Below are 25,293 nucleotides of genomic sequence, written 5' to 3'. Positions count from 1 at the left end.
TTCCCCTCTCTGGGTTAATTTCTTTAATGAAAAAACAGGGGATCAGATTAGAGGATATACCCTTGTATCAGAGATTTCACTATCATGTTTCAGAAAGGTAGCTTTGACTCTGCTTAATGATTTACTTTGGTGAAATTTTGTGTTTTATTTGCCATTATTCTATATGATGCCCATGGTCCAAACACTTCCAATCCAAATCATTTGAATACTTCCTCATCTCAAAAGATGCACTTTGCTGTTTTCTGCTTGTCTGAGAAAACTTGTTCTCTCTTCCCATAATGGAAGAGATTTAAGGGAGTAACTAAAGAATGGTATCAGGAGAAAATCTGGACTTTTGAATCATAACTTAGAGTTGGAAGGGAACCAATGGCCAAATAATTTGAATGCTGTTGTTGTTATTCAGTCTTGTCCAGCTCCTCATGCTAATGCTGTCCACAGTGTTTTCTTGACAAAGATACTGGAGTGCTTTGCCATTTCCTTCTCCACTTGTCACCTGTTATAGTGGGAATTCCATACAGGTTTAAGTTGGACTTAATGATGGCTGAGGTCCTTTTGTGAGATTCTGTGATTCTTTGGCTCTAGGTCTTTCCTTCCATTGCCCAGTACACACTTAGGTATAAAATGAAAGGAATGAGTCTTCTGAATCACCCTTATCTTTTCTGCTTCCCCGCTTTTAATAAATATTTGGCTAGGGTTATACTGAGATCTGGGGAAAAGTTGACTTCATATGGGTAAACTAGTGACTTATCTCTCTGTGATAAGCTATTATATTTGTCCTGTCTCTCTGTTCACATTACAAATGTAGGTGGGGTGTTATCCTTAGCCTCTAAAACAAGCTTTGGGTCCTAGCAGTTCACACTGTTGAGACTACCATACATTAAGAGACTAGTGTGATAGTTCAGAAAAGAAATGCATGAATTAGGATAGTGACTATGTATGGACCATTTTTAAATGGTCTTCAACCAAATGGAACTTTTTTTTCTAACAGAGGAGATCTCGTATGTGTGTGTGGTTACTTATCATATTTACAAAATGAACATAAGATATTTTGGGGATAGAATACTAGCAAAAAGGAGAATCGGGAAAGACTTCATATGGAAGAGGGCACTTCAGTTGAATCTTGATCATGTTGTTCAACTGCCAAACATACATTTGCCAAAAAGATTATTTTATGGAGAACTCATATAGGGCAAGTACTCACAGGGATGTCAGAAGAAATAATCAAGGATACTTTCAAAGTTTCTCTGAAGAACTGTTAAATCACTTGTGAGACACTGTATCAATGAAGGTGCTATATATGTTCTATAAGCAAAGAAGAATTGCAATAAGTCAAAAGAAACACGAAATGTGCAAATTGAGGGACTCTCTATTCCAAATGTTCATGTAGACTATTTGTGCCCTACCTCTGGGAGCACCTTCTGAGCTTGTTTTGGTCTGATCAGCCACTGTACACACACTGTACCTTGACCCTAACATAGTAATGTGATTTTGGTCTTCCTCAAACATAAAGACCAACAACAAACCAAAGGAAATCAGAGATTTCAAGAAAGAGAGATGAGGAGAGAGAACATTCCAAGTATGGGAGATGACCAGCAAAAAGGACCAGAAACTAGAACTAGAGGGCTGTGTGTACAGAATCATGAGTAGGCAGGGAAGAAAGGAAATTAGATTAATAACTTAGCAAAGGGATAGATCGTGGAAATATTGATTCTGGAGGCAACAGGGAAACACTGATGACATGATCAGATCTAGACTTTAGAAAAATCATTTTGAAGAATGGATTGAATTGTGGAGATACTTGAAATGGGAAGACCAAGCAAAAAGTTATGGCAATAATCTAGACAAGTGGATGAAGATCTAATCTAAGTGGCTGGATGAGGAAAGAGCAAGGGGCATGAGGTGGTAGAGGAAGAAACAAAATTGGATATATGGGATGAGTAAGAAATTGAAGATGGCACTGAGTGACAAACAAGGGTACCTGATGGGATGTTGGTGACCTCACGAGTAATAGGAAAGTTCAGAAGAGGAATGGGTTTGGGAGGAAAATTAATGAGCAAAGTACATGATCTTCTTGAGCCTCTCCTTGTCTATAAAATGTGGAGATTGGACTAAATAACTTCTAAGTTAAAAATCTATGATCCCATGGATCAGGGAACATTTCAACAAAATAATAGGATATCTTTGCTAACTAAGTCTTGAAGGAAGAGAAGAATCTTTTTTTTCCTGAGGCAAATGGGGTTTTGCCCAGTAATTTGCCCAGGGTCACACAGCTAAAACGTGTTAAGTATCTGAGGCTGGACATGAAGTCAAGTCCTCCTGACTTCAGAGCTGGCGGAAGAGAAGAATTCTGAAAGAGAAGGAGAGCAGAAGTACATTTCATGTCTAGATATTGGCATGTCTGAATGAATGTGTCATGCATTTAAAAACACCTCATAGCCCAATTTGGGGCAAAAAGTACATGAAATAATATGTGAAATAAGGCTGGAAAGGTAAATAAAAGGCAAAATAGGGAGGGCCTCAAATGCCAGGCGAAAGAATTTACAATTTGATTTTTCTTGTGCAGCATGATAAATATGGAAATATATTTAGAAGAATTGCACATGTTTAATTTATACTGGATTACTTATTGTCTAGGGGAGGTAAGAGTTGGGGAGGAAGGGAGAAAAATTTGGAACACAAGGTTTTACAAGGGTAAATGTTGAAAACTATCTTTGCAGGTATTTTGAAAAATAAAAAGCTGCTATTAAAAATAAAATAAAATGAAAAACAATTTAAAGAGTTTACAGTTTATGCTATAAACAATAATGAGCGACAAAAAAGTTTTGAGCAGAGGAGTGATGTGTTCAAATATGGACATTAAGATTATTTGAGAAACTGTGTGGAAAACAGATTAGAAATGGGAAAGGCTAAAAGCAGGAAGACAGATTAACTTATATTAATAGTTTAGGAGAAGGATGATGAGATCTTGAGTTAGGGTAGTCACTATTATTATCTCACTTGAAATTCATAATAACTCTGAATTAGATACTAGAGTTATTCTTATGCCCATTTTACAGTTGAGGAAGTTGAGGTTCAGAGTTATTAAAAGTTATTCCCCCATAGCCAGTAAGTGTCAGAGGGAAATTTGAACTTAGTTCTTCTTGAATACAAATCCAGCACTCTCTCATTCTACCATGCTGCATTCATGATCATATTTGACCCTTATGACAACTCAATAAAATGCAGAGGACAGGGAAGTAAGGAAAATAAGTAAAGAAACTGAGTTTAAGGTTGAGTTATGTAATTTGTCTTTGTTTTATTGACTTTGGGTAGCAGCAGACCCAAGTCTTGAACTGGGTCTTCTGACTCCAAATCAAATGTTCCTTCTGCAAATCTTTTTTTTTTTCCTTCCTCTAATTCCTTAACAGTGTTGACTGGAAGAATGGTATTGTTTTAATAACTATTTAATCTAGTATCATAAATATCTCCAGCAGGGAAGAAAAATTGTTGTATTCTTTGGTTGCAAAAGAAGAGAGGTGAGAGGGAGTAAACATTTATTAAATGTCTACTATATATTAGGCACTGTGTTACTTTTAAAAATATTATTTTATTCAATACAACAACTCTGGGGGGTACTATTATTATCCCCATTTTATAGTTGAGAAAACTGAGGCAAAGAGGGTTAAGTGATTTACCCAGGGTCACAGAGCTAATACATATTTGGATTTAAACTCAGGTCTGACTTTAAGCCTAGCACTATATCCATTCAGCCATCCAGATGCCTTCTAAAAAGACTCAATAGAATAGTGGGATTGGATTTGCAGTCCAGATACTTAGGTATGAGGATACCTGAACTCAGGAACTTACTAGCTAAGTCACTATAGATAATTAAACTAACCTATCTGAGCCTTTTTGTTCTCATCTGCAAATTGGAGATAATTGGACTTTCTGTGCCTTGCACATGGGGTGTTGTGAGGAAGTGTTTGATAAACTTAAAGGAAACTTAAAACACTTTAGAAATGTAAATTATTATTGTAGTTCATTTTCTTCTCTAACTCAAAGATTCCTATATTAACTTTAAGCCTGCTTTGTTCCAGCTCAGATATTTGGATCTCGGTATTCTTCAGTAATAAGTGTGGCTTTCATAAGAAATTACTCATTCCCCCAGTTCTACAGTTGTTGGTTGGGAAAGTGAAAACAGAGAAGCATTTGCCAATTATCTAGCAGAATCTAGGTTACTTGATCAATTGATAAACATTTATTAAGTCATCTAATTATGTGCCAGACACTATACCAGGATAGTTAAAAGACAGTCTGTATCTCAAGTATGCACAGACAGGTTGCATAAGGATGTACATCTACATACAATCAACATGCAAATAAGTATGCACAAACAGGTTATATACAGGATAAACTGTTTTAAAATTTCAGAACGTGTTTGTACATATTTATATGCCTGTTGATTGCATGTAAATGTACAATTGCATGTAGATAGTGAATTTGAGATTAGACTGCCTTTTAACTATCCTTAACAATTGGTACAATGTCTGGCACATAATAGACACTTAACAAAAAGAGAAGGCATTAGAATTGAAAATTATTGGGAAAAATTTACTATAGAAAGTGGAATTTTAGCTGGGATTTGAAAGAAGCCAGCAAAGTCAGGAGACAGAGACAAGGAGGGAGAGGATTCCAGACATAGAAAATAGCCATTGAAAATCCCCAGAACCAAGAAATGCAGTATGTTGTTCTAGGAAAGGCAAGGATACATTCAGCAGATGGTTAAAGGCTTGCTGAGTGGCTTATAGATGAGATGGCAGTCATGCTCATGTTAAGAGGCAGCAGCTGGCACTGTCACAGGCCTGAAATGGAAGGCTATTGATATATATAAGGAGTTTTTACACGATTATATGATTAGCTTTGGAAATGGAATTGTAAATGGAAGTATAATTCATGAATCTTCTAATTCTTCCTCTCTGCTATATGCATTAGCTATGAAACATATCTATATTTTGGCAGAAATATCATACATTATCTTTCCAGTAGAAAGCTATTTTGCAAAGATCAGAAGTGAGGGGAAATGGTTTTCTTATTTGTGAATCGATCTGACACAAATAAATATATTCAAAATTTACATAAATAGATTTAAGGGAGCTAGGTCCTAGAACTGGGAGGAACTGACAACAATTCCCTTTATTTATAGCTCTGTTATGGAGGTTAGTCATTAATTAGCTCATAATAAAACTTTATGCCTTGATCTATAATTGTCCAATATAGGGAAAAATAATAAATTACTCCATCTCTGCTAGGAAAAATCAGACTGAAATTTACCTATACTTTTGATGCATTTTAAATGCATTTTCTAAACTCTTATGAATTAAATGGATGCTAATTCAAACAACAAATAACTACATAAATATATATACACATTTCAAAACACATATATTGAGAATTTTGTTTCAAGTTTCTTCCTCTTAAGGGAACACCACCTATCTGAACATACACACATACTCACATACATACACACACACACACACACACACACGATCAATGTTGATAAATTACCCATGCATCTGTTTTGTAAATAAGAAGCTTTAATTTGAGAGAGAGAGAGAGAGAGAGAGAGAGAGAGAGAGAGAGAGAGAGAGAGAGAGAGAGAGAGAGAGACAGACACGGTGGCTCTTTTAATGTCTGCTCTCAGGGAAGTTGGCCAAAAACTAGAGACAAGCAACTGAATTCTAATTCCTTTGCTAGCATAGGCTTGCTAGCAAACATCCCATTGCCATATTCTTAATATCAATCCTGAATTATTGTATCAAAGTACTTTCACATCCAAATGTGATCATGTGTATGAAACATTCCAATAAATTGCAAAAAAAAAAAAATCTGAAAGCACAAAGGTCATTTTTGTCATTTTTTGTTGTGTTTAATTTTGCTTCCAACTGGGGGACCCACAAAGGGACTACTTCCAAGCTACACAGCATTAACTTTATGGCTATACTTTAATGAACCCATAATCTGTGTATCCAAGGAATCTTTCCTCCTTTCCCTTCTTTATGCTGTCTTAGTGATCTCATCAGTTCTGGGTGTTTATCCTTCTAGACATCTGCAACACTTAATACTTTCACCTCAATGTGACATTATTCTCTTCTGGCTTCTAGTGTCCCTTTCAGATCTAATTCTATGATCATCCTTTCTGTCTTATTGAAAAATCCTTCTCCTTTGATCAATCATCAGTGGAATCCAATTCTCTGTCATGTAAGCTCTCTTGTCTTTCCACTGTATGCTCTATGCTCTCTCTTACTGTTCTTATCGGTCCCCATGGATTAGACTACTATTTCTATGTAGATAATTCCAAAATCTGAATTTGTAGTCTTCTTCCCCACCCCCTTCCTTTCCTTCTCCCTTTTCCTTTCCCTATCTCTCTTCCTTTTCTTCTCCCTTTTCCTTTCCCTATCTCTCTTCCTTTCTTTCTCCCTCTCTCTTTCTTTTCTCTCTGCCTGTCTTTTTCTTTCTCCCTCTCCTTCCCCACTTCTCTCTGTCTCTCTCTCCCTCTGTCTTTCCCTCTTCCCCTCCCTCCTTCTGTGATCAAGTCTCTTCATCTGTACATATAACATCTCCATTTGGATATTCCATAAACAAATTCAACATGTACAGAACAGAACACATTCTCTTTACTCTTAAATTCGCCATTCCTTTCATTTCCTTGTTTCTGTCAGACACTAACACTCATCCAGTCACCACAATTTTGCACATTTCTAATAGTCCTTCCTCTTGCCTATACCTCCTGGAAATGCTGGCTTCCTTCAAGGGTTAGCTTTAATGCCACTTCTTTCAAGAGACCTTTCCCAATTTGCCAAGTAAATGTGCCCTATTAGTGTATCTAGTTTTTATAGGTCTTATATTTACCTATCTATGAACATGTTTTATCTCATAGTAGAGTGTAAACTCCTTGATATAAGGGATTGGCTCATTTATGTCTTTCTGTTGTTAGTCAACCATTTTTCAGTCATGTCTGATTCTTTATCATCACACTTGGGGTTTTCTTGGCAAACATACTGGTTTGCCATTTCCTTCTCCAACTCATTTTACAGATGAAGAAGATAAGGCAAATAGGTGGAAGTGACTTGCCCAGGATCACACAGTTAGGAAGTGCCTGAGGTCACATTTGAACTCAGGAATATCAATCTCCCTGACTCCAGGCTAGGTGTTCTATCTATTGGTCCATCTAGCTGCCCTTTGGTTCCTGGTGAGAGCTTAGTAAATGTTTGGTTGATCTTTTTGATGTAGGTACTCTCTCCAATAATGTAGATTATAGCCCATCTCTACCTGCTCATTCAGTGAATCTCTTGTGGAGAAATCCTCCACTCAGAGGTCATTCCCCATACTTAGGGGCCTTCCTCTAGAACCTTTAACATTACACACATGTGTAATGGCTATTATATATATCTTGCTCTGTTGTGTGCTGAGTTCTTGGTCATTGCGGTATATGTCTTAGACCTGTGGTGTCACTGATACAGAGAATTCTCCTTTAAGGAACCTTTACATGACACTTTCTCTGTTATTCTGTTTTTTCTTCAACAATATTTTATTTTCCCAACTATACCTATAGTTTTCAACATTTATTTTTGTAAGATTTTGTATTCTAAAATTTTCTTCCTCCCTCTCTTACCAACCCCCTCCCAAAGACAGCAAGCAATCTAAGATAGGTTAAATGTGTACAATCCTTTTAAACATATTCCCATATTTGTTATATTGTGTAAGAAAAAAACACCAAAAAGAAAAAGAAAAAAAAAAACATGAGAAAGAAAAAGAACAAACAAACAAACAAAGGTGAAAAATACTATGCTTCGATCCGCATTCAGTCTCCATTATTCTCTCTCTGGATCTGAATGGCATTTTCATCCCAAGTTTAATTTTAATTGTCTCGAATCACTGCATTGCTGAGAAGAGTCAAGTCCAACACAATTGATCATCACATAATCTTACTGTTACTGTGTACAGTGTTCTCTTAGTTATATTTACTTCATTCATCATCAGTTCATATAAGTCTTTCCAGGCTATTCTTAAATCAGCCTTCTCATCATTTCTTATAATATTCCATTACATTTCTATTCCTAATTTATTCAGCCTTTCTCCATCTAATGAGCATCCACTCAATTTCTAATTCCCAATCACTACAAAAAGGAATGCAACAAATATTTTTGCATGTGAGGATCCTCTTCCCTCTTTTATGATCTCTTTGGGATACAGACCTACTAGAGAAACTTTTGGATCGAAGAGTCAGCATTTTTATGGAATTGTTCTCCAGAATGATGGAATCATTTCACAACTCCACCAACAATTCTACTGTTTATTCTTAACATTTGACTAAGGTATTAAAGTGTTAAATAATTTGATGAGGATCAAAAGCAGAACTTAAATCCAGGACTACTTGTCTCTCATGCCAGTTCTCTCTTCATTATGCCATGCAGTCTTTCTTCACAACTTTTCACTGGACATGTGCTACTACTACTCACCCGTATTCTATCCTCAGTCACCCTGGGGTAACCTACAACTTTAATTCTTCAGAAAAGAATCAGTCAATGAGTTGTGGTCATAAAGTATCACTAAAAGAATATTTTTATCATATATTAAATGTAAACATTTTTGTATAATCCTAACAAAGGGAATATCCCAATAACCAGTTCTAAGCAGGAGAAGATAATAAAACTGGTTCATTCAAATAATCCATTTTTTTCCTCAAATAGCTAGCAATGTAATTTCAGAGTTCAAGTTTCTTAATCCATGAATGAATGGATGAATGAATAAAGTACTTATTCAGTACTTACTAAGTGCAAAGCACCATGCTAAATGACTATAAACCCATGGAAGTAGTAAGAACAGGAGGTTTACAAAATTAATGAAATTAGAATCAGAGTCAAGTTCATGGATGATGTCTCACTTTTCATGGGTTACACAGTATGAACATAAAAGAACAATTTGAAAGAATTTGAAACCACATAGCAAATCCAAAAAGGATCAAAAGACAACACAATAAATGCAATCACACAAAGATCAGTAGAATGAGAAGTAGGTCATGTCAAATGGTTCAAGGTTTATGATATATTTTCTTTATCCTCAGCAAAGTGCATGACCCAGAGTTGTCATTTTAGGTATATCCAACTCTTTGTGATCCCATTTGAAATTCTCCTGGTAAAGATACTGGAGTGGTTTGCCATTTCCTCCTCCAGCTCATTTTACAGTTGAGGAAACTGAGGCAAACAGGATCGATACTTGCCCAGGGCACACAGTTAATGAGGTTGGATTTGAAGGCACAAAGATGAAACTTCCTGATTCTATGCCTCATTTATCCATTGCAGGTGCTTAATAAGTGATTTGATTTCACTTTACTTTAGACTGATGTAAAGGAAAAAACCTTGGATTTGGCATCAGGGGATCTGAGTTTCGGTCCTGACTCAATCACTTTCTAGGTGTGGGACTTTGAGAAAGTCCCTCACTTTGCTGACCTCAGTTTTCCTGCCTGTGGAATTATGTATTTGTGGTCTATGATGCCCAACATCCTTTTCAGCTTCAAATTCTATGAACCTATAATTCTACCCCCAAATCACCACACCTAAATGAACCATAAGATGCACAAAGCTGGGTGGGAACCTAATCCTTAAAGAATGCCTTATTCATTAAGTAAAGTTCTAATGGTTACACCCAAGGGAGTTCAACTGGTCTTTGTGTGGACTATTAGAATCATGCTCTCTTGGGTCTTTTCTCATAATATTGTTTTAAGTGATGTTTGCTTTAGAAAGGGACCTATTTGCAAGCAAGGATGAAATTGCTACTTTGTCACATCAGCTGTAGTGATTTGAGTTAGAAGTGATTGGGTTATTCTTTCCCCAGGCAATTGGGGTTAAGTGACTTGTCCAGGGTCACACAGCTAGGAAGTGTTAAGTGTCTGTGGTCAGATTTGAACTTGGGTCCTCCTGACTTCAGAGCTGGTGCTCTATCCATTGCCCCACCTATCTGCCCCCTGATTGGGCTATTCTTAAAAATAGACTGGAACAATCTCATCAGCACTTTGAAAATCTAGTGCCTTACTTAATGAGAAGCAAGTTAGCATAACAATCCTGTGAGTCTAGAAGATCCAAATTCAAATTCCATCTCTTGATATATATTGCTGCATAATTCTGGGCAAATTATTTAAACTCTCAATGTCCCCAACTCTAAAACTACAAATGGCAAAAAGAAAAATTGCTCACACCAGTACAGTCTCAGGTTAATTTTTTTTAAGTACATATATTTTTTAACCAGGTATATATAAAATCTAATTAATATCTCTTCCTTTTTTATATTTAGAAACTTTCTTTCTAAATTATGAAAGCCACAGTTGCCTACTGGTCTAAATGGATCTTTAGAGTTTCCAGTATACAAAGAATTTTCCATAGCATGCCAAAATAGATGGAATTACTCTTTTTTTCTGTACTCATAATTTATTCAACAACTATCTATTAAGTGTCTACTATGGGCAAAACACAACTATGTGTGAAAAAGTACTAAAATGTTTTTGGTGGCAGACTTTGTCATACCAAATTTCTTATTCTTGGCCACTGGCTCTTTTTTTATTATTATTATTATGTACTCTCAAATGAAAAGATAGAACCACTTACCTCACAGACTTAGAAAATAATAGGTGGATTCAAAATTGGTTCAATGATCAGATCCCCAAAGTAGTGATTTATAATGGATCAATGATAAAAAAAAAAAAAAGCTCTCTAGAAACAGCTCCAGGGGATCTGTCCTTGGTCCTGTGCTAGACTTGAATGAAGCAATTAGTCTATAAGTATTTATGTCTACTATAAATTGTACAAAAGTAGTTTGACATAAAGGACAAAGAACTGGCCTCAAAGTCAGGAATCCTAGGTTCAAATCTCACTTCTGACAAAGATTTTGTAATTCTGGCAAGTCATTTAACCTCTCAATGCTCTAGATACCTCTCAGCAACAACCTGAGTTGGTAAAGAGAATTTCTTCACTTGAGAAAAATGCTATTGAAATCACAATTTTAATCTCTATTCCTATCCTATGTGCCGGGCACTGTATTAGGTATTGAGGGTACAAGGATGAAAGTAAAACTAGTTGTTGGCCCTCATTTTTGAAGAGAACCAAAATGGAATATATTGCCAAGTACAGTGTGTCCCATTATGATTGGTAAGATCAATATGAGCTACAAAAACCACAGGTCAGGAGTAAACATCTGGAGTAGAAATGTTTCTAAATTTGCACATCATATATTTCTTTTGAGCTATTGCAATTCTGCTTTGCTCATAGAATACAGGATCTTCTTTGCTGTGGGCACACCATGCTGGTCCTGTCCCTGGGTCTCCCATGTCATGCAGTCGATTCCAAAGTAAAACTATCTTGCCCTGAAGGAGCTTATATTCTATCAAGAGAGACAAAGGGAAAAGAGAGTGAATGCTTTTTTCAATTCATTCACAGAGAACTGGAAGTGATAGCTAATACAGATGACTGTCATACAGAAAGAGGTACAAAAATGTTATGCTTACTTCTAGCTGGGCAATGAAAGTAGAGCAGGGAGATATCATTTGAATTAAGCCTTGGAAGATAGATAAGAACTATACAGGCAGAACCAGAAAGAAAGGGCTTTCCAGCAAGCTCCTTGACAGCAGAAATTTTAAAAATTTAACTTGCAGAGTAGGTGTTGATCTGCTTTGCTAGAAAGATTTTCCTCACAGGAATTCTCTATCCCATTGAAATCTCAGGGTTGACTTCTGGGCAAGAAGAGATGGGAAACCCAAATAAGCAGATAACACCAGAGAATTAGGAAAACAAAGATAAAACAAATAATCTATGTTATGAAGGATGAAGGGATAAATCATTTTAAGTAAGAATGTCTATCTTTTCTTCACCTCCCTTCAAACCCACAGGACTCACATTTCATTCATTCTTACTAATTCTGAGGAAATAGATCCTTCAAATGCCTTTACCCAAATCACAGCCTACTTTATGAACCTTTCTCCTTTCCTGGTTTCCCTTGCAGATATTTGGAGGCTTGGTCTGGATTCTGGTGGCCTCTTCTAGAGTACCATACCCAATGGTTCAGGGCTGGGTCATGTTTGTGTCAGTGTTCTGCTTCGTGGCCACAACCATCTTGCTCTTTCTCTACTTTGTCGGTGCTCATGGTGGAGATGCTTCCTGGATACCCTTGGTGAGTCAAATTCCTTTTCTACTTGAACACATGTTCATATTACTACTGGGGGAAGACTGTCAGCCTTTTTTAGGCTAAGACCCCCATCTTTAGGGAAACTTGCCTTCCTAGGAAACTTGGTTCACTGACTATATTACTTCTTACATTCCTCAAATATCTATGGTTCTATTGGGTTGGGTGCTTCTAGTGCTAAAGCATAGAAGGGACCTTGGAGATAGTGTGATCTAGGTGTTCTTAATCTGAGCTAATGAATTTGTTTTTGTAAATATTTTGATAACGGTATTTCAATATAATGGATTTCCTTTTATAATATTCTACATTTTATTTTATACATTTAAAAAAATATGATCATGAGAAGTGATCCATAGGTCTCACCAGATGGCCAAAGTAACTGTGACACCAAAAATGTTAAAAGTCCCAGGTCCTAGAATCACACTCCTCTCCCCCCAAGTTTTTTTTTTCTTTTAACAGTCCAGAGAAATGAAATGACTTCATCGTGGCTATGTAGAATGTTAATAGTGTAGCCAGTGCGCAAAGCCAAGTCATCTGAACCTAAGTTCTATGTTCTTCCCTACTTGTGTGTACTTCCTGTGTACTTCCTTACCCTATACTTTAATCAATCAAAAAGTATTTATTAAATGTCTCCTGGGCATCCAGAACCAAAGATTAAACAGTTCCTACCCTCAAGGTGTTTACATTCTTATAAGAGATAATCCTCTGAAGCTTCATAAGTTGTCTTTGAGAGATGACTGTGACTGAAATTTTTCTCCAAATTTAGCTTAGTATATGTTGGTCATGACATGATAGGTCAATATATGACCAGTCAATAAATGATTGGTGCTCAAAATACTTCCAGTTGAATGGGAATAAATCAGAGCTTGTGTACTACTGATCCAGCCCCCTAAAAACCCAGCTAAAACACCAGGGTGAAACATTACAATGGAACCATAATGGCAAAACATTGCATATAGTTCTTCTGAATAATTAGTCTGTAGAGATTCTATTTGACCTTACTAATATTTACCTCTTTAAACCTCCTACTAATTCACTTTACCTCTTTTTGCTCCTACCACAAATAACTAGAATAAGATAATACTTTTAGAACACTTTGCTGAATATACAAATTATGACCAATTTAAAGTGAAATAAGAATATTGCTCCTCAGTCTCAGTTTTCTCATTTTTAAAAAATGGGGACAGTATTATCTTCCCTAGCTCTCATTGGGTGATCATGAGTCTCAAAAAAGAGGGGAAAAAATCTGCTACTGTAAAGCAACCAGCATACAATAATGTTGTTTTCCTTGTGTTTAATCCTGCTGTCTTGATCCCTAAGCACTGAGCCAGTGCTTGTCTTAGAAGATTCTCTGGGGTACAAATGATAACTTCTACCCTATGCCCTGCAAGCACACTTAAAAGTGAAAGTGCTCCAGGGTTAAGTAAATATGGTATAGCATAAAGAATGCTGGATTTTGAGTCATAGAGCCTGAGTTTTAATCTTGTCTCTGCCACTTACTTACCTGGGTGAGTTTGGGCAAATGGCTCAACCTCACTGGGACTCTTTCTTTAAAATAAGGGAGATGATCTCACACCCAGCCAATCTTCAAAAATGTCCAAAAATAAGAATAGTTCATATTAGAAAAGTTGTCTAGAGACAAGCTTGCTGATACATTGTTGATGGAGCTGTAAATTGGTAGTCATTCTGCCAAGCAATTTGGAATTATGAAAAGGAAGTGATTAGAAAGGAGAGACTAGAGAATCTACAGAGATTCTACTGCTAGACATAGACCCCAAGGTCTTTGACCAAAAACAAAACAAAACAAAAAAAAAAAGAATCCCCATCAATGGGAAATGGCTAAATAAATTGGGATTTGTGAACAAAACTGAATATTACTGTGCTATAAGAAACAATGAACATAAGTTTAGACACACTTAGAAAGATTTACATATAACTGATGCAAAGAATAAATAATCAACTATGGAAATGGAAAGAACAATCACCAAAAAACAACTGAAGATAAATACTGCAAAACTGAAAAGGCCAACTTTGGTTCCTTTGTAGAGGTGGAGGTCAAGAAAGCGTAGAACTTTGCTTAGAATGTCAGATTTTTCTTTTTTTCTTTTTTGGATGTGTTGATTATTTTGCTGCAACTTTTTCCTATTCCCTTCAAAAAAATTAATTTTTTTATCTATAATTTTCTTTCTTTTTTTAATTAAAGCTTTTTATTTACAAAACATATGCATGGGTAATTTATCTACATTGACTCTTGCAAAGCCTTCTGTTCCAAATTATTCCCTCCTTCCCCCCACATCCTCCCCTAGATGGCAGGTCGTCCAATACATGTTAAATGTTAAAATATATGTTAAATATGTTAAAATATATGTTAAAAAATATGTATACATATTTATACAGTTATCTTGCTCCACAAGAAAAATTGGATCAAGGAGAAAAAAAATTGAGTAGATAAAACAAAATGCAAGCAAACAACAATAGAAAGAGTAAGAATGCTATGTTGTGGTCCACATAGTAAAAAAAATTTATTTGTTAAAGGACATAGCTCTCAAGGAGAGAGAAAAGGATATGTAATAAATAAATATAGACATATATAAGTACAAATGATTAATAAAAGATCCATTTTTAAAATAATGAAGTTAGACTCAGTGGTCTCTGAGGTCCCTTCCAAATAGAGATGGTAACATTAATGAAATGTCACATCACTACATACATCATTAAAATGATCTCTGCCTCCAAGAGTTTGAAGTAGTTGGAAATGATTCCTGAAGGGAGGCAATGAAGTTTCCAGGGACAGATCTCTGAGTTGCTTATTGCTAGCTTTTGATAAAGGGGAAAGGGAGATATCCAGTGTCATTCGGTTTGATTTTCTTTCTTCCTAGCAATAGGGAAAGCCACACTTAACTAATTGCCTTTCAAACTGAGACCAAGTTCTTGACCAGGATACAATTTCTTCTTAACCTTTCTGGTGCTGTGCCCCCCTCTGGAAGTCTGGTGACGCCTTTGGATCCAAGATTATGAAAGAAGTAAATTATATTGAAATACACTTATTAAAATTACCTTCCAAGGGGGTAACCTACTAATAAAGTCACAGGTCCTTGAAGGTTTGAAGGAAGAAATTCCTTCCTATGAATAGCTTGGCTACTACTTCCTTTGTCAGGTTTTTTGTGTTTTGCATATTTCCTCTCATGGGACCTTTTGCTTCTCTCCACTGACTGGTTCTTTTCTGTGACATTCCAGGACGTGTCCTATCATTTGATTGCAGCTCTTTTTTACCTGAGTGCTTCAGTCCTAGAAGCTTATGCTACAATTCGTTTAAAGGATTCAATGAATTATTCTCTAATGGGTGGATTTAATGAAACCTTTAAACATTACCAAGAAAACATCTCTGCAGTGGTAAGTTCATTCATTTAACAAACATTTTTTTAACATCTACCATGTTTAAATGTAGTAGGTTCTGGAGAGACAAAGACCCCCCCAAAAAAACAACAACAACAACAACAAAAAAAACTCTATTCTCAAAGAATTTACATTCTATTAGGGTAATAAGAACATAGAAAGTAAATAAAAAGTAATATAATATGATGGTGGGAGAGGGCACCAGCAATCAGGAGATCAAGAAAAACCCAATTGATGTGACCCTTGAACTGAGTCTTGGAGGAAGCTAGAGATTTTACAGTGTGGTAGTGATGGGGGAATGCAGTCTACAAAGAGAGAGCAGCTTAAATAAAAGCAGAAGATTCAAGATAGAAGGAACTAAAGACTAAAGATATGAAGGAACAGTCAGTCCTAATTGACTGGGAACTTAAAATACAGGAAGGAGATTAGGTGTACAACAATAGCAGAAAGATAGAAAATGAGAGGGGACAATGTTGCATGAAGAGAGAGTACAGGATGTGAAGTCCTGAAGGCCTCTGACACATTAGGGATATGATCTATAACCACTCATTCTAAATTCACTGATCTTTCCACTGCACTAACAAAAAAACTTGGGAGTAAGAGATAGAGTATTAAAGACAAATGACTAGAGTCTTGATCTATGCTGCCCACCTTCCCTCCATCACCATAACAATTAGAGAGAAAAGAATAAGTGTCAAAGTCAGGGATTGAAGTTTCAGGCAACAACTTCTCTGGATTCCAGGTCTTTTAAGGAGACTGAGAAAATCCATAGAATCCGCTTAACAACAGGTTATTGAGCTCTTATTGTGTTGGTATAAAGCATAGTATAGCAATGTTATAATGATGTGATAAGCTGGATTGGAGGCAGAATCATGTAGGTTCAAGTCTCATCTCTGATGTAAACTTTCCTAACACAAATTATGACCAAAATAAAAAATAAGAAGAAGAATGTCTCTCAGCCTCAGTTTTCTCATCTGTTAAATAGGGAAAATAGTATCTTCCCAATCCTCCCCTTCCTTTTGTGTTTATGGGTCTTAAAAAAAAAAGAAAAGAAAACAATGCTTTGTTACTGTAAAGAAATCTATGAGCATGAAATATTGTTGTCATTATAATGCAATCATTTTAATCTCTTAAGCATTCAGGGAGCCAGTCAACTCAATAAAACTATAAATTGCAGGATACCAATCTGCATTGGTTAAAAAAAAAAACAAAAAAAAAAAAAAACTACTTACTAGGAAGTCTATGTAAATAGTACTTGACACATAGTAAAACAATTAGTGACTTTTCATACATCAATAAAATCACAAGTAATGCAACCCTACCCTGCTCCCTGCATCACCATATCCAAGAATGTAAGGCAAATAGAGGGTCTATAGTCCTAGATTTAGGGTCAGAATGTCCGGGGTTCAAATATATCTCCTGACGGTTAGTGGGGTAGCTCTGTGTCTCAGTGGCTAGAGGATTAAGACCGGAGTCAGGAAGATGAGTTTTCTTGAGTTCAAATCAGGTCTTAGACACTTATTAACTATGTGATCCTGGGAAAATCACTTAACTCTATTTACCTCAATTTCCTCATCTTAGGATACCAAGGCAAAACTCTCAATTAGTCCCTGTCCTTGTAAGAGCTTGTGGGTTTGCAGGGATGAGTCCTACTCATATAAGTCAACACAAGATAATTGGAGGAGCTAGAAACCAAACACTAACTGAGAGAATGTGGAGAGGCTTCCTGAAGGGAGTAACCTCATACTTGATCCTTGAAGGAAGGGTAGGAATGTGAATTGTTTAGGCATTTTTCAGTCATGTGCAACTCTTCATGAACCCATTTGGGGTTTTCTTGGCAAAGATAATATAATAGTTTGCCATTTTCTTTTCTAGCTCATTTTACAGATGAGGAAACTGAGGCAAACAGGATTAAATGACTTGCCCAAGATCACACAGGTTAATAAATGACTAAGACTGGATTTGAATTCAGGTCTTCTTGACTCCAGGCCCAGCATTCTATCCACTACACCACCTAACTGTCCTTGGAATTTGAAGATACTCCATAATCATTACATAAGACACCAAATCCATCAAGTGGAGCTTAGGATATCTGTTTCCAGAAAAAGTTACCATGCATTATATATAGATAGACCTCTGTGTACTAGTAGCCCTGGGAGATGGATTGTTTGCAAAATCCTTTAGTTTCATAGATTTCAGAACTGGAATAATAATAATTATTCAAATGTATATAATAGCACTTTATAATTTTGAATATTTTTTTTGGTTGGGTTTTTTATGCCTCTTTGTTTTTATGCCAGTCATTTCTTGGTATATAATCTCCCTGTTATTGAGCCTTATCTTATAGCAAAAAAAAAAAAAAAAAAAAAACCAGTTAAGCAAAACCCAACCCACTGCTGGCAATATTGCAACATTCAGTACCCCAATGCCTAATATCTCTAATTAGAAAAGAGAGGTAGTATTTTATTGTTCAGAAATCACTTTCTTCGTGACAACACTGTATAATAAAAATACCAAGTGAAAAAATGGTAGTTTCAAGAGTTATGAGTTACTCACAATGTGAGTAAGCATCAGAAGCAGTATAAAAACCCAAGTCCTCCACCACAACACATCTAAATCCAAATCCAGCCTCAGTTACTTACTAGCCTGTGTAAGCCTGGACAGTCATTTAAGCCTATTTGCCTCAGTTTCCTTATCTGTCAAATGATCTGGAGAAGAAAATGGCAAATCATTTCAATATCTTTGCCAAGAAAACTCCAAATAGGGTCATGAAGAGTTAAAAACAACTGAAAAACAACTGAGATATTTGAAATCATCTCATCCAGCCCTTGCCTTTGGACAGTTAAGTAATACTCCATTTTTACAAATAAAGCAGCTGAAGTCCCAAAAGGTTAATATCTAAAATGCTCAAGGTCATACAGGCAGCATGTCATGAAAAGCATGAGCAGAAGTCAGATGTTCTGCCTTTTCTATTATTCCAATCATATCTCTGACTTCTGCCCAGATATATCAAATATAGAGGCAGCTGAGTGATACAAGGGCTGGAGATCATTAAACCTGCAGTGGGGATGGTCTACATTCAAAATCTGCCTCAGATAATTACTAATTGTTAGTCCTGGTCAAGTCACTCAGCCTCTGTCTGCCTCATAGTTTAGCACCTGTCTCCCAAGTTTATTGTGAGGATAGGAGATAAACTTGGGAAGTAATATGGATTATTATTATTAGCAGAGCCAAAATTCGAACTTAGCTTCTCTTACTCAAAACCCAATGATTTTTCCATTAGGACATTTCTTCCCCCTTTTCTTTTGGCTGAGAAATCTGAGTTCCATGTGACTTGGCCTAATCTAAGAAATAACTTGGCACCAGAACCCCCAAACTCCTGACTTTTACCCTGGGCCAAATTCATGAGACAAGGATAGATTACAAAAATGTGGGCTCATGGTACCATTTTTACTTGGAATCAGAATCTTTTGACCTTGGACGGTCTTAATCTTTTTTTGTGTCATGGACCCCTTTAGCAGATTAAAGTCTATGGACTCCTTCTCAGAATCATATTTTTAAATGCACAAAATACATAGTGTACAAAGAAAACCAAAGGCTAGTGAAAACAAAGATGTAGTTGTTTTTCTGTCCAAAATTCTCAGGCCCTTCAGGTTAAAAACCTCTAGATCAAGTAATGAAAGGAACTCATTGCCTCCCAAGACAGCCCATTCTACATTCTGATAACTCTCATTATTAGAAAGTTTTCCCTGATAGCAAGCAAACTTGCTCATCTTATAATTTCCACCTATTGAAATAGTCAATAATTCCTAATCTGAGAATAATCAAAACATATCTAATACCCCTTCCATACAACAGCTTTCAAATATTTATTCACAGGTCTTTTCTTCTCCAGGCTAATCATTCCCAATTCCTTCAGCCTATCCTTGTCTGAGATGGACTCAATACTCTTCATCATCCTGAGCTCTCTTCCACCTATCGATGTACTTGCTAAAATACAACATTCAAAACTAAAAACAATATTCCAGAGGGAGTCTGACCAGGGCAAAGCATACAATAGGCCTCTCATTTTCATAGCCATGAATGCTCTGCTCTTAAGTCAGGTTAAAATCCTCTGGTTTCGCAGCTGCCATGTTACGCTATTGGTTTTTGTTGAATTTGTAGGTTATTAAGGAATCTTTATCAGTCATTTCAAATTAACACCCACATTTTTTAGATGAAGAAACTGAAATGTTTGTAAGAAAAATGACTTGTTTAGGTCAGCCAGATAAAGTAAGGATTCAAATCTAGATTTCCTGATGATCTAGAATTAACAGGGACTCTTTAGCCCACTTGGGCAACATTCACAGGACCCATTTCTTATCCTAATCCATATGGCTCCACCCCTCACTTAGGAAGTTAATGAATGTATTTTGATAGAGTAGTTCTCTACAGCCTCATTTAGTTTCTCTCTAGTATAGTAGTTTCATAGAGAATACTTAAAGGTTCCTGGATAACTTATTTTAAATTACTATTATTAGCTAACTTGGGTTACTCATTGTTTTCTTCCAATGAAAACCAGAATATTTTTACAGTCATGATTCCATCCCTGGAGAGGGGAGGGCAGAGACAGGGCCCAGATTATGGTTTGTAGGCATGTCTAAGTCAGTGAAGGACAAAGGGAATAAAATAACTTGCCTGGACTAGAATTTTCTGACCTTATGTCCTTAAGTCACTAAACCAGTTTTTGAAATTCACTTTAGAAAGCCAGTAGGTAAGCTTCCAAGGTCTCACCTGCCAAACCAGTACCTGAAAATAAAGCTGCTCAGGGCAAACAGAAGGCGTAGAATGATTAGAGAAAGTGGGCCCTGAGTTAAACTGGGAACTGGGCAGAGTTTGCCTTTATCTTATTCTTTCCTGTTCCCTCCCTTGGACCTGAGAAGTGGCCAGGAACTATTTCATACTCTGGATTTTTTATTATTTTTATTTTGCCCAGCAAAATTTGCTTGTGTTTTATTCCTCCCATAAAATTTTCTATTTGATAATAATGGGCTAAATCTGATAGAAAGAAGGGAGTAAGGAGAAAAGAAGCATGTATTAAGAATGTACTATGGGCCAAGTATCATACTAAATGCTTTATAGATATTATCCCATTTAATCTCAACTACCTATCTGGGAGGTAGATGTTATTTTTTTATACCCCACTTTATAGTTGAGAAAATTGAGGAAATCGGAGACTACTATTTGATTTGCCTTAAATCAGACAGCTTTGAGTATCTTGAAGCCAGACTTTAAACTCAAGAATTTCTGTACCACTCCTCGCTAGTATTCATGGACATGTGCCCTCAAAAATGGATATCTCTGTGTTCCTTAGAAATTTCTAAAAATAAAAAAGATTCATATAATTGTAAAAAGAAATGGAATAGACCTGCAAGATCCTCTGACCAAATACTTCATCATAAAACTGATATTCAGACAAGTCAAGCTCATGGTCACACAGTTCATTCATGGCAAAACTGAGACTAGAAGCTGGAAGTTCATGATAATGTGCTATCTCGCTAATAGGGCAATCTCTTCAGGTAGCATCATGCTTTGACCCTTCAAAAATGCACACTATTTCCAGGATACACCCTAGCAGACTAGTATATTGGAGTGAATGTGTGGGTGGGGTGGAGGAGGGGAAAGCTTTGGAGTAGGTTTTCAGCTGCCCTTCAAATTATAGTCTGGAGGCAGCTTCCTAGAGTAATCCTAAGGGAAGAGGTGACCAGAGGAAAGGGATCATGTCCTCTCCTCTCCCTGAGAACAGCAATAGCTATTGAAAATATAAAATGTACCCATGTCCTAGAAAAGGTAGATAGTTTTTCAAGCTCTTCGCAGCATGGACCTTTGGACCTTGGGACCTTTGGAGCAGAATGCAAGAAAAAATCCTTAGAAAAGAAGCTAGAAAAATTAGAGATTAGCTCCTTTGCTTTCTGTTAGCTCACAATCATTTGTTAGATGCTTACTATATATCAGGTAATTGCACTAAGCCCTAGAGATACTAAGAAAGGCAAAAACATTCCCTGCCCTCAAGGAGCCCTTGTGTTGTTTTTTTTTTTTTTCTTTTCACTTAGTATTATATTTTTTTCCAACTACATGTAAAAATAAATTTTCAACATTCATTTTTGTAAGATTTTGAATTCTAAATTCCCCACCCCATCCCCCAGCCAAGACAGCCAGCAATCTGATATAGGTTATACATGGACAATCATTTTAAACATATTTCCATACTAGTCTTATTGGCAAAGGTCTCCGTATGTGAATAGCATTTTCCACCCCAAATCTATTGGAATTGTTTTGAATCATTATACTGTTGAAAAGAGTTGTCTATCATAATTGATCATCATGCAATGTTGCTGTTACTGTGGACAGTATTCTCCTGGTTCTGAAGGAGCTCATATTCTAATTGGAGAGAAAACAGACAATGTATAATCAAAAGGGTTTGCAAGTTTTAAAGTACTTTATATATGTAATTTTGCAAAAAAAAAGCATGCAAATAAAATATTAGTGATAATGCTAGTCATTATGTACATGATAAGCTTATAGAATAGCAATGAAAAGTAATTTCAGTGGAAAGGCACTGAGCAGGGAGATATGGGAAAGCTTCCTATGGAAGATGGCCCAACATCTACAATGTCACAAGTGACCAAATGAGTATATAACTGTCATTTGTTTTCCAGCAGGCTATGCTGGTCATTCCAAAGAGATAGGGAGAGATCCTCCTCAAAAGCAAGCTCTCCAGATAGAAACTTTTGATATATGCTCAGCCCAGACCTAAGCAAGACTCGAAGGAACTTTTTCCTCATCCCTTGCCTCGATAGAGAAACTTAAAGATACCTTACAAATTATCAAGAGAAGATAAAGAAAGGGAAGAGGCAAAATGCAAATAAAGTTAAACAGAAAGAACAATATAATCCATGTGTATATTAATTACAATTACTGAAGGAAAAAACCCAACAACAGCATCAAAACTTGACAAGTACCCAGACAAATTCAGAAGGGGACAAAGAGCCAATAAAATTAAATTAAAAATTCAAAATGCAATTAAAATAGAATGAAATAAAATATATAATTTCCTATGATGTAGTTGAATTTTCAAGTTTTAATTATTCCATATTTTAAAGTTACTTTTCAATCATATCTGACTCTTTGTGACCCCTTTTGGGGTCTTCTTACCAAAGATACCAAAACGGTTCCCATTTCCTTCTCTAGATCATTTTATGGATGGGAAAACTGAGACAAATAGATTTAAATGACTTGCCCAGAGTCATACACCTAGTGTCTGAGGCCAGATTTGAATTCAACAAGATGAGTCTTTTTGACTCCAGACCTGGCACTTTATCGCACCACTCTATCTACTCCACAATTAGATTATATTTATTGAGAGATATGGCGTTTATAATAATACCAACACTTTGAAATAAATCCATGTGTATAATGGTCTAGACAAGGGAGCCAAAAGATCTGAGTTCTAATCCCTGCTCTGTCATTTAGTGATTGTGACCTCAGGCTTGTCCCTTCCTCTGTAAAGTGAGGGAATCAGACTAAATAATCTCTGAGGTCTCTTCCAACTCAAATTCTAGAACCATATAATTTTTATCTTTATATATACCAGGTATATACACATCCACACACACACACACACACACACACACACACACACACACACACACACACACCTTGGTGGCTGAAGTCAGTGACAATGGGGCACTTGCCTTTATGGGGGAAGAGGCTTATAATGGGGTCCTTTGAATCTATCATTAGGGGCAGTGAAAGTCACCTGTGCTTGTACCTCCATGTGGTTTGGTCTGTGTTCTATAATGTTAGCTATTGGTAAGCTTAAGAATAATGAAACACAGAGTAAAACAAAGAATGACTCTTAATCTGTATTTTTTCATTTAATCTTGTGCACTGATTATTGCCCCTTTATTTGGTTACAGGTATTTGCATATGCTGCCACTCTGATATATGTGGTCCATGCAGTATTTTCTTTAATCAGATGGAAGTCATCATAAAGTCCTGTGGAAGTTTACCCAAAAATCCAGAAGGTGTTAACTGATTGGCCATCCTTCCAGGGTAGCTTTTTAAAAGTTGGGGATGCTTAAATGGATCTCTGTTCTCTTGTACAAAATGGGGGTTTGGGGATGGAAACCTATCTGTTTTTTGTTGGTGTTTATCTTTACTGCCTCACATAACTAACTATATATAGAGAGTCAGGGGCTTGCTGTGTTTATTCCCAAATATTGACTGCTTTTTCTCATCATTATTTCCTGTATATGAGGTGCTAGGGAGAAGGTAGATGGCAAAATGAGATTCCTCAGACCCCTATGCTGAGTCCCAAGAACCCTAGATGATATCTTCCCATGGCCATTTTTGATCTCACTCACTATCCCAGTACATGGTTTTAGATCCTTAGGGAATCTTGTCTGTGCGAGGGTCCCAACAGATTCTTTCTGCAACCAACAGCAAATGATGTATCAGCCATGGAAGGGGAGATGAGCTATGAAACAATATAGATACCAAGGATACAGCCTCTACATCCTTTAGTTTTTTTCTTTATGAAATATTTTCATACCAGTTTTCTTGTAAAAATCTCCAGCCTCAACCAAGACTTCCAGCCATGGTTTACATGAAATCCCTTGGTTATAATTGAATGGTGCCTCCCTGACCCAGTAAAGCTCAGATAGCAAATATGTGTATTGACATTATCCTATGCCTCTCAGAAAAGTAGGATTCGAGGAATTTTTTTACAGTATCCCCGCTGAGCATCTCCGTGGAATGGTGTTAGTCTTTGATAACCCCTTTTCAAGTTTTGTTTTGTTTGTATTTTCCAATATCACTTCTCTACTTCATCTGTGATTTTCAAAATGCCATTATCTATCAAATATTTGTGGAGTGGCCATTGCAGGCCCACCTCTGTTGACAGTCATCTTTACAACACCTCCTTTACTACAAGGCAAAATGAATTTTGCTGTCCTACCAAAATATCCTTTAAATCAGGAAAAAATTATCCCAACTGGGTTATTTTGATTGTTTGTATTAAAAAAAAATCCACTCAGAAACTGTCTTTAGAGAGTGGGGCAAGTATTTTGTTCAATAGATTTTCAAATATCAGTGACAACAATAAACTCTATTTTCAACAACTTGCTTGGATCATTCAGAGAATAAAAGGATTCAGACTTCAAGGTTCTGCTTATCAGGTGACAGATATTCCTTTCATGTTGCTATAAGTTGTTTTATGGTAAAAAGAAAAGAGATTATTTAGAAATCCATAAGCTTATAAGGAGCCTGCCACATAGAGTTGACCTAGAGGCTTCTGGGATACATCTGCCCCACCCATGTTCCCAAATATACATATTATTCTCTCCTCATGATCTTACATCTCTTCACAGTTCCCAAAGCACTTTCACCCACATCTCTATGAATCCTTGTAACAATCCTGATAGGGGTTACTATACTCATTCAACACATGAGAAAATAATAGAGAGATGAAAGGATTTGTCCCATGGGAATCAAGATCAGAAGATGATATATCAGCCATGAAACATCATAGATGTTGGGTGGCTACGTAAGATTGGATTGGTCCCATGGTCCCATGACTGATGAAGGGAAAAGCCAATATTGGAACCCAGAGTTCTCAATATGTAGTGCTTTGCCTCCTAACCTGCT

General features: G+C 36.4%; 1 protein-coding gene across 1 annotated transcript in view; it reads left to right on the top strand.

Moving 5' to 3' along the window:
• Positions 1–24,767, top strand: part of MAL (mal, T cell differentiation protein) — a 44,621-nt gene extending 19,854 nt beyond the window's left edge. The window contains exons 2-4 of the mRNA XM_051975791.1: positions 12,031–12,198; positions 15,448–15,603; positions 23,565–24,767. Coding sequence (XP_051831751.1) covers positions 12,031–12,198; positions 15,448–15,603; positions 23,565–23,639 — 399 coding nt within the window. The 3' untranslated portion in view covers positions 23,640–24,767. The remainder of the gene's footprint in view (positions 1–12,030; positions 12,199–15,447; positions 15,604–23,564) is intronic.
• The last annotated feature ends 526 nt before the right edge of the window (positions 24,768–25,293 follow it).

The sequence above is a fragment of the Antechinus flavipes genome, chromosome 2 (genome assembly GCF_016432865.1).
Source record: "Antechinus flavipes isolate AdamAnt ecotype Samford, QLD, Australia chromosome 2, AdamAnt_v2, whole genome shotgun sequence".
In the NCBI taxonomy this organism is placed as follows: domain Eukaryota; kingdom Metazoa; phylum Chordata; class Mammalia; order Dasyuromorphia; family Dasyuridae; genus Antechinus; species Antechinus flavipes.
This window is presented reverse-complemented; position numbering and strand designations above follow the sequence as displayed.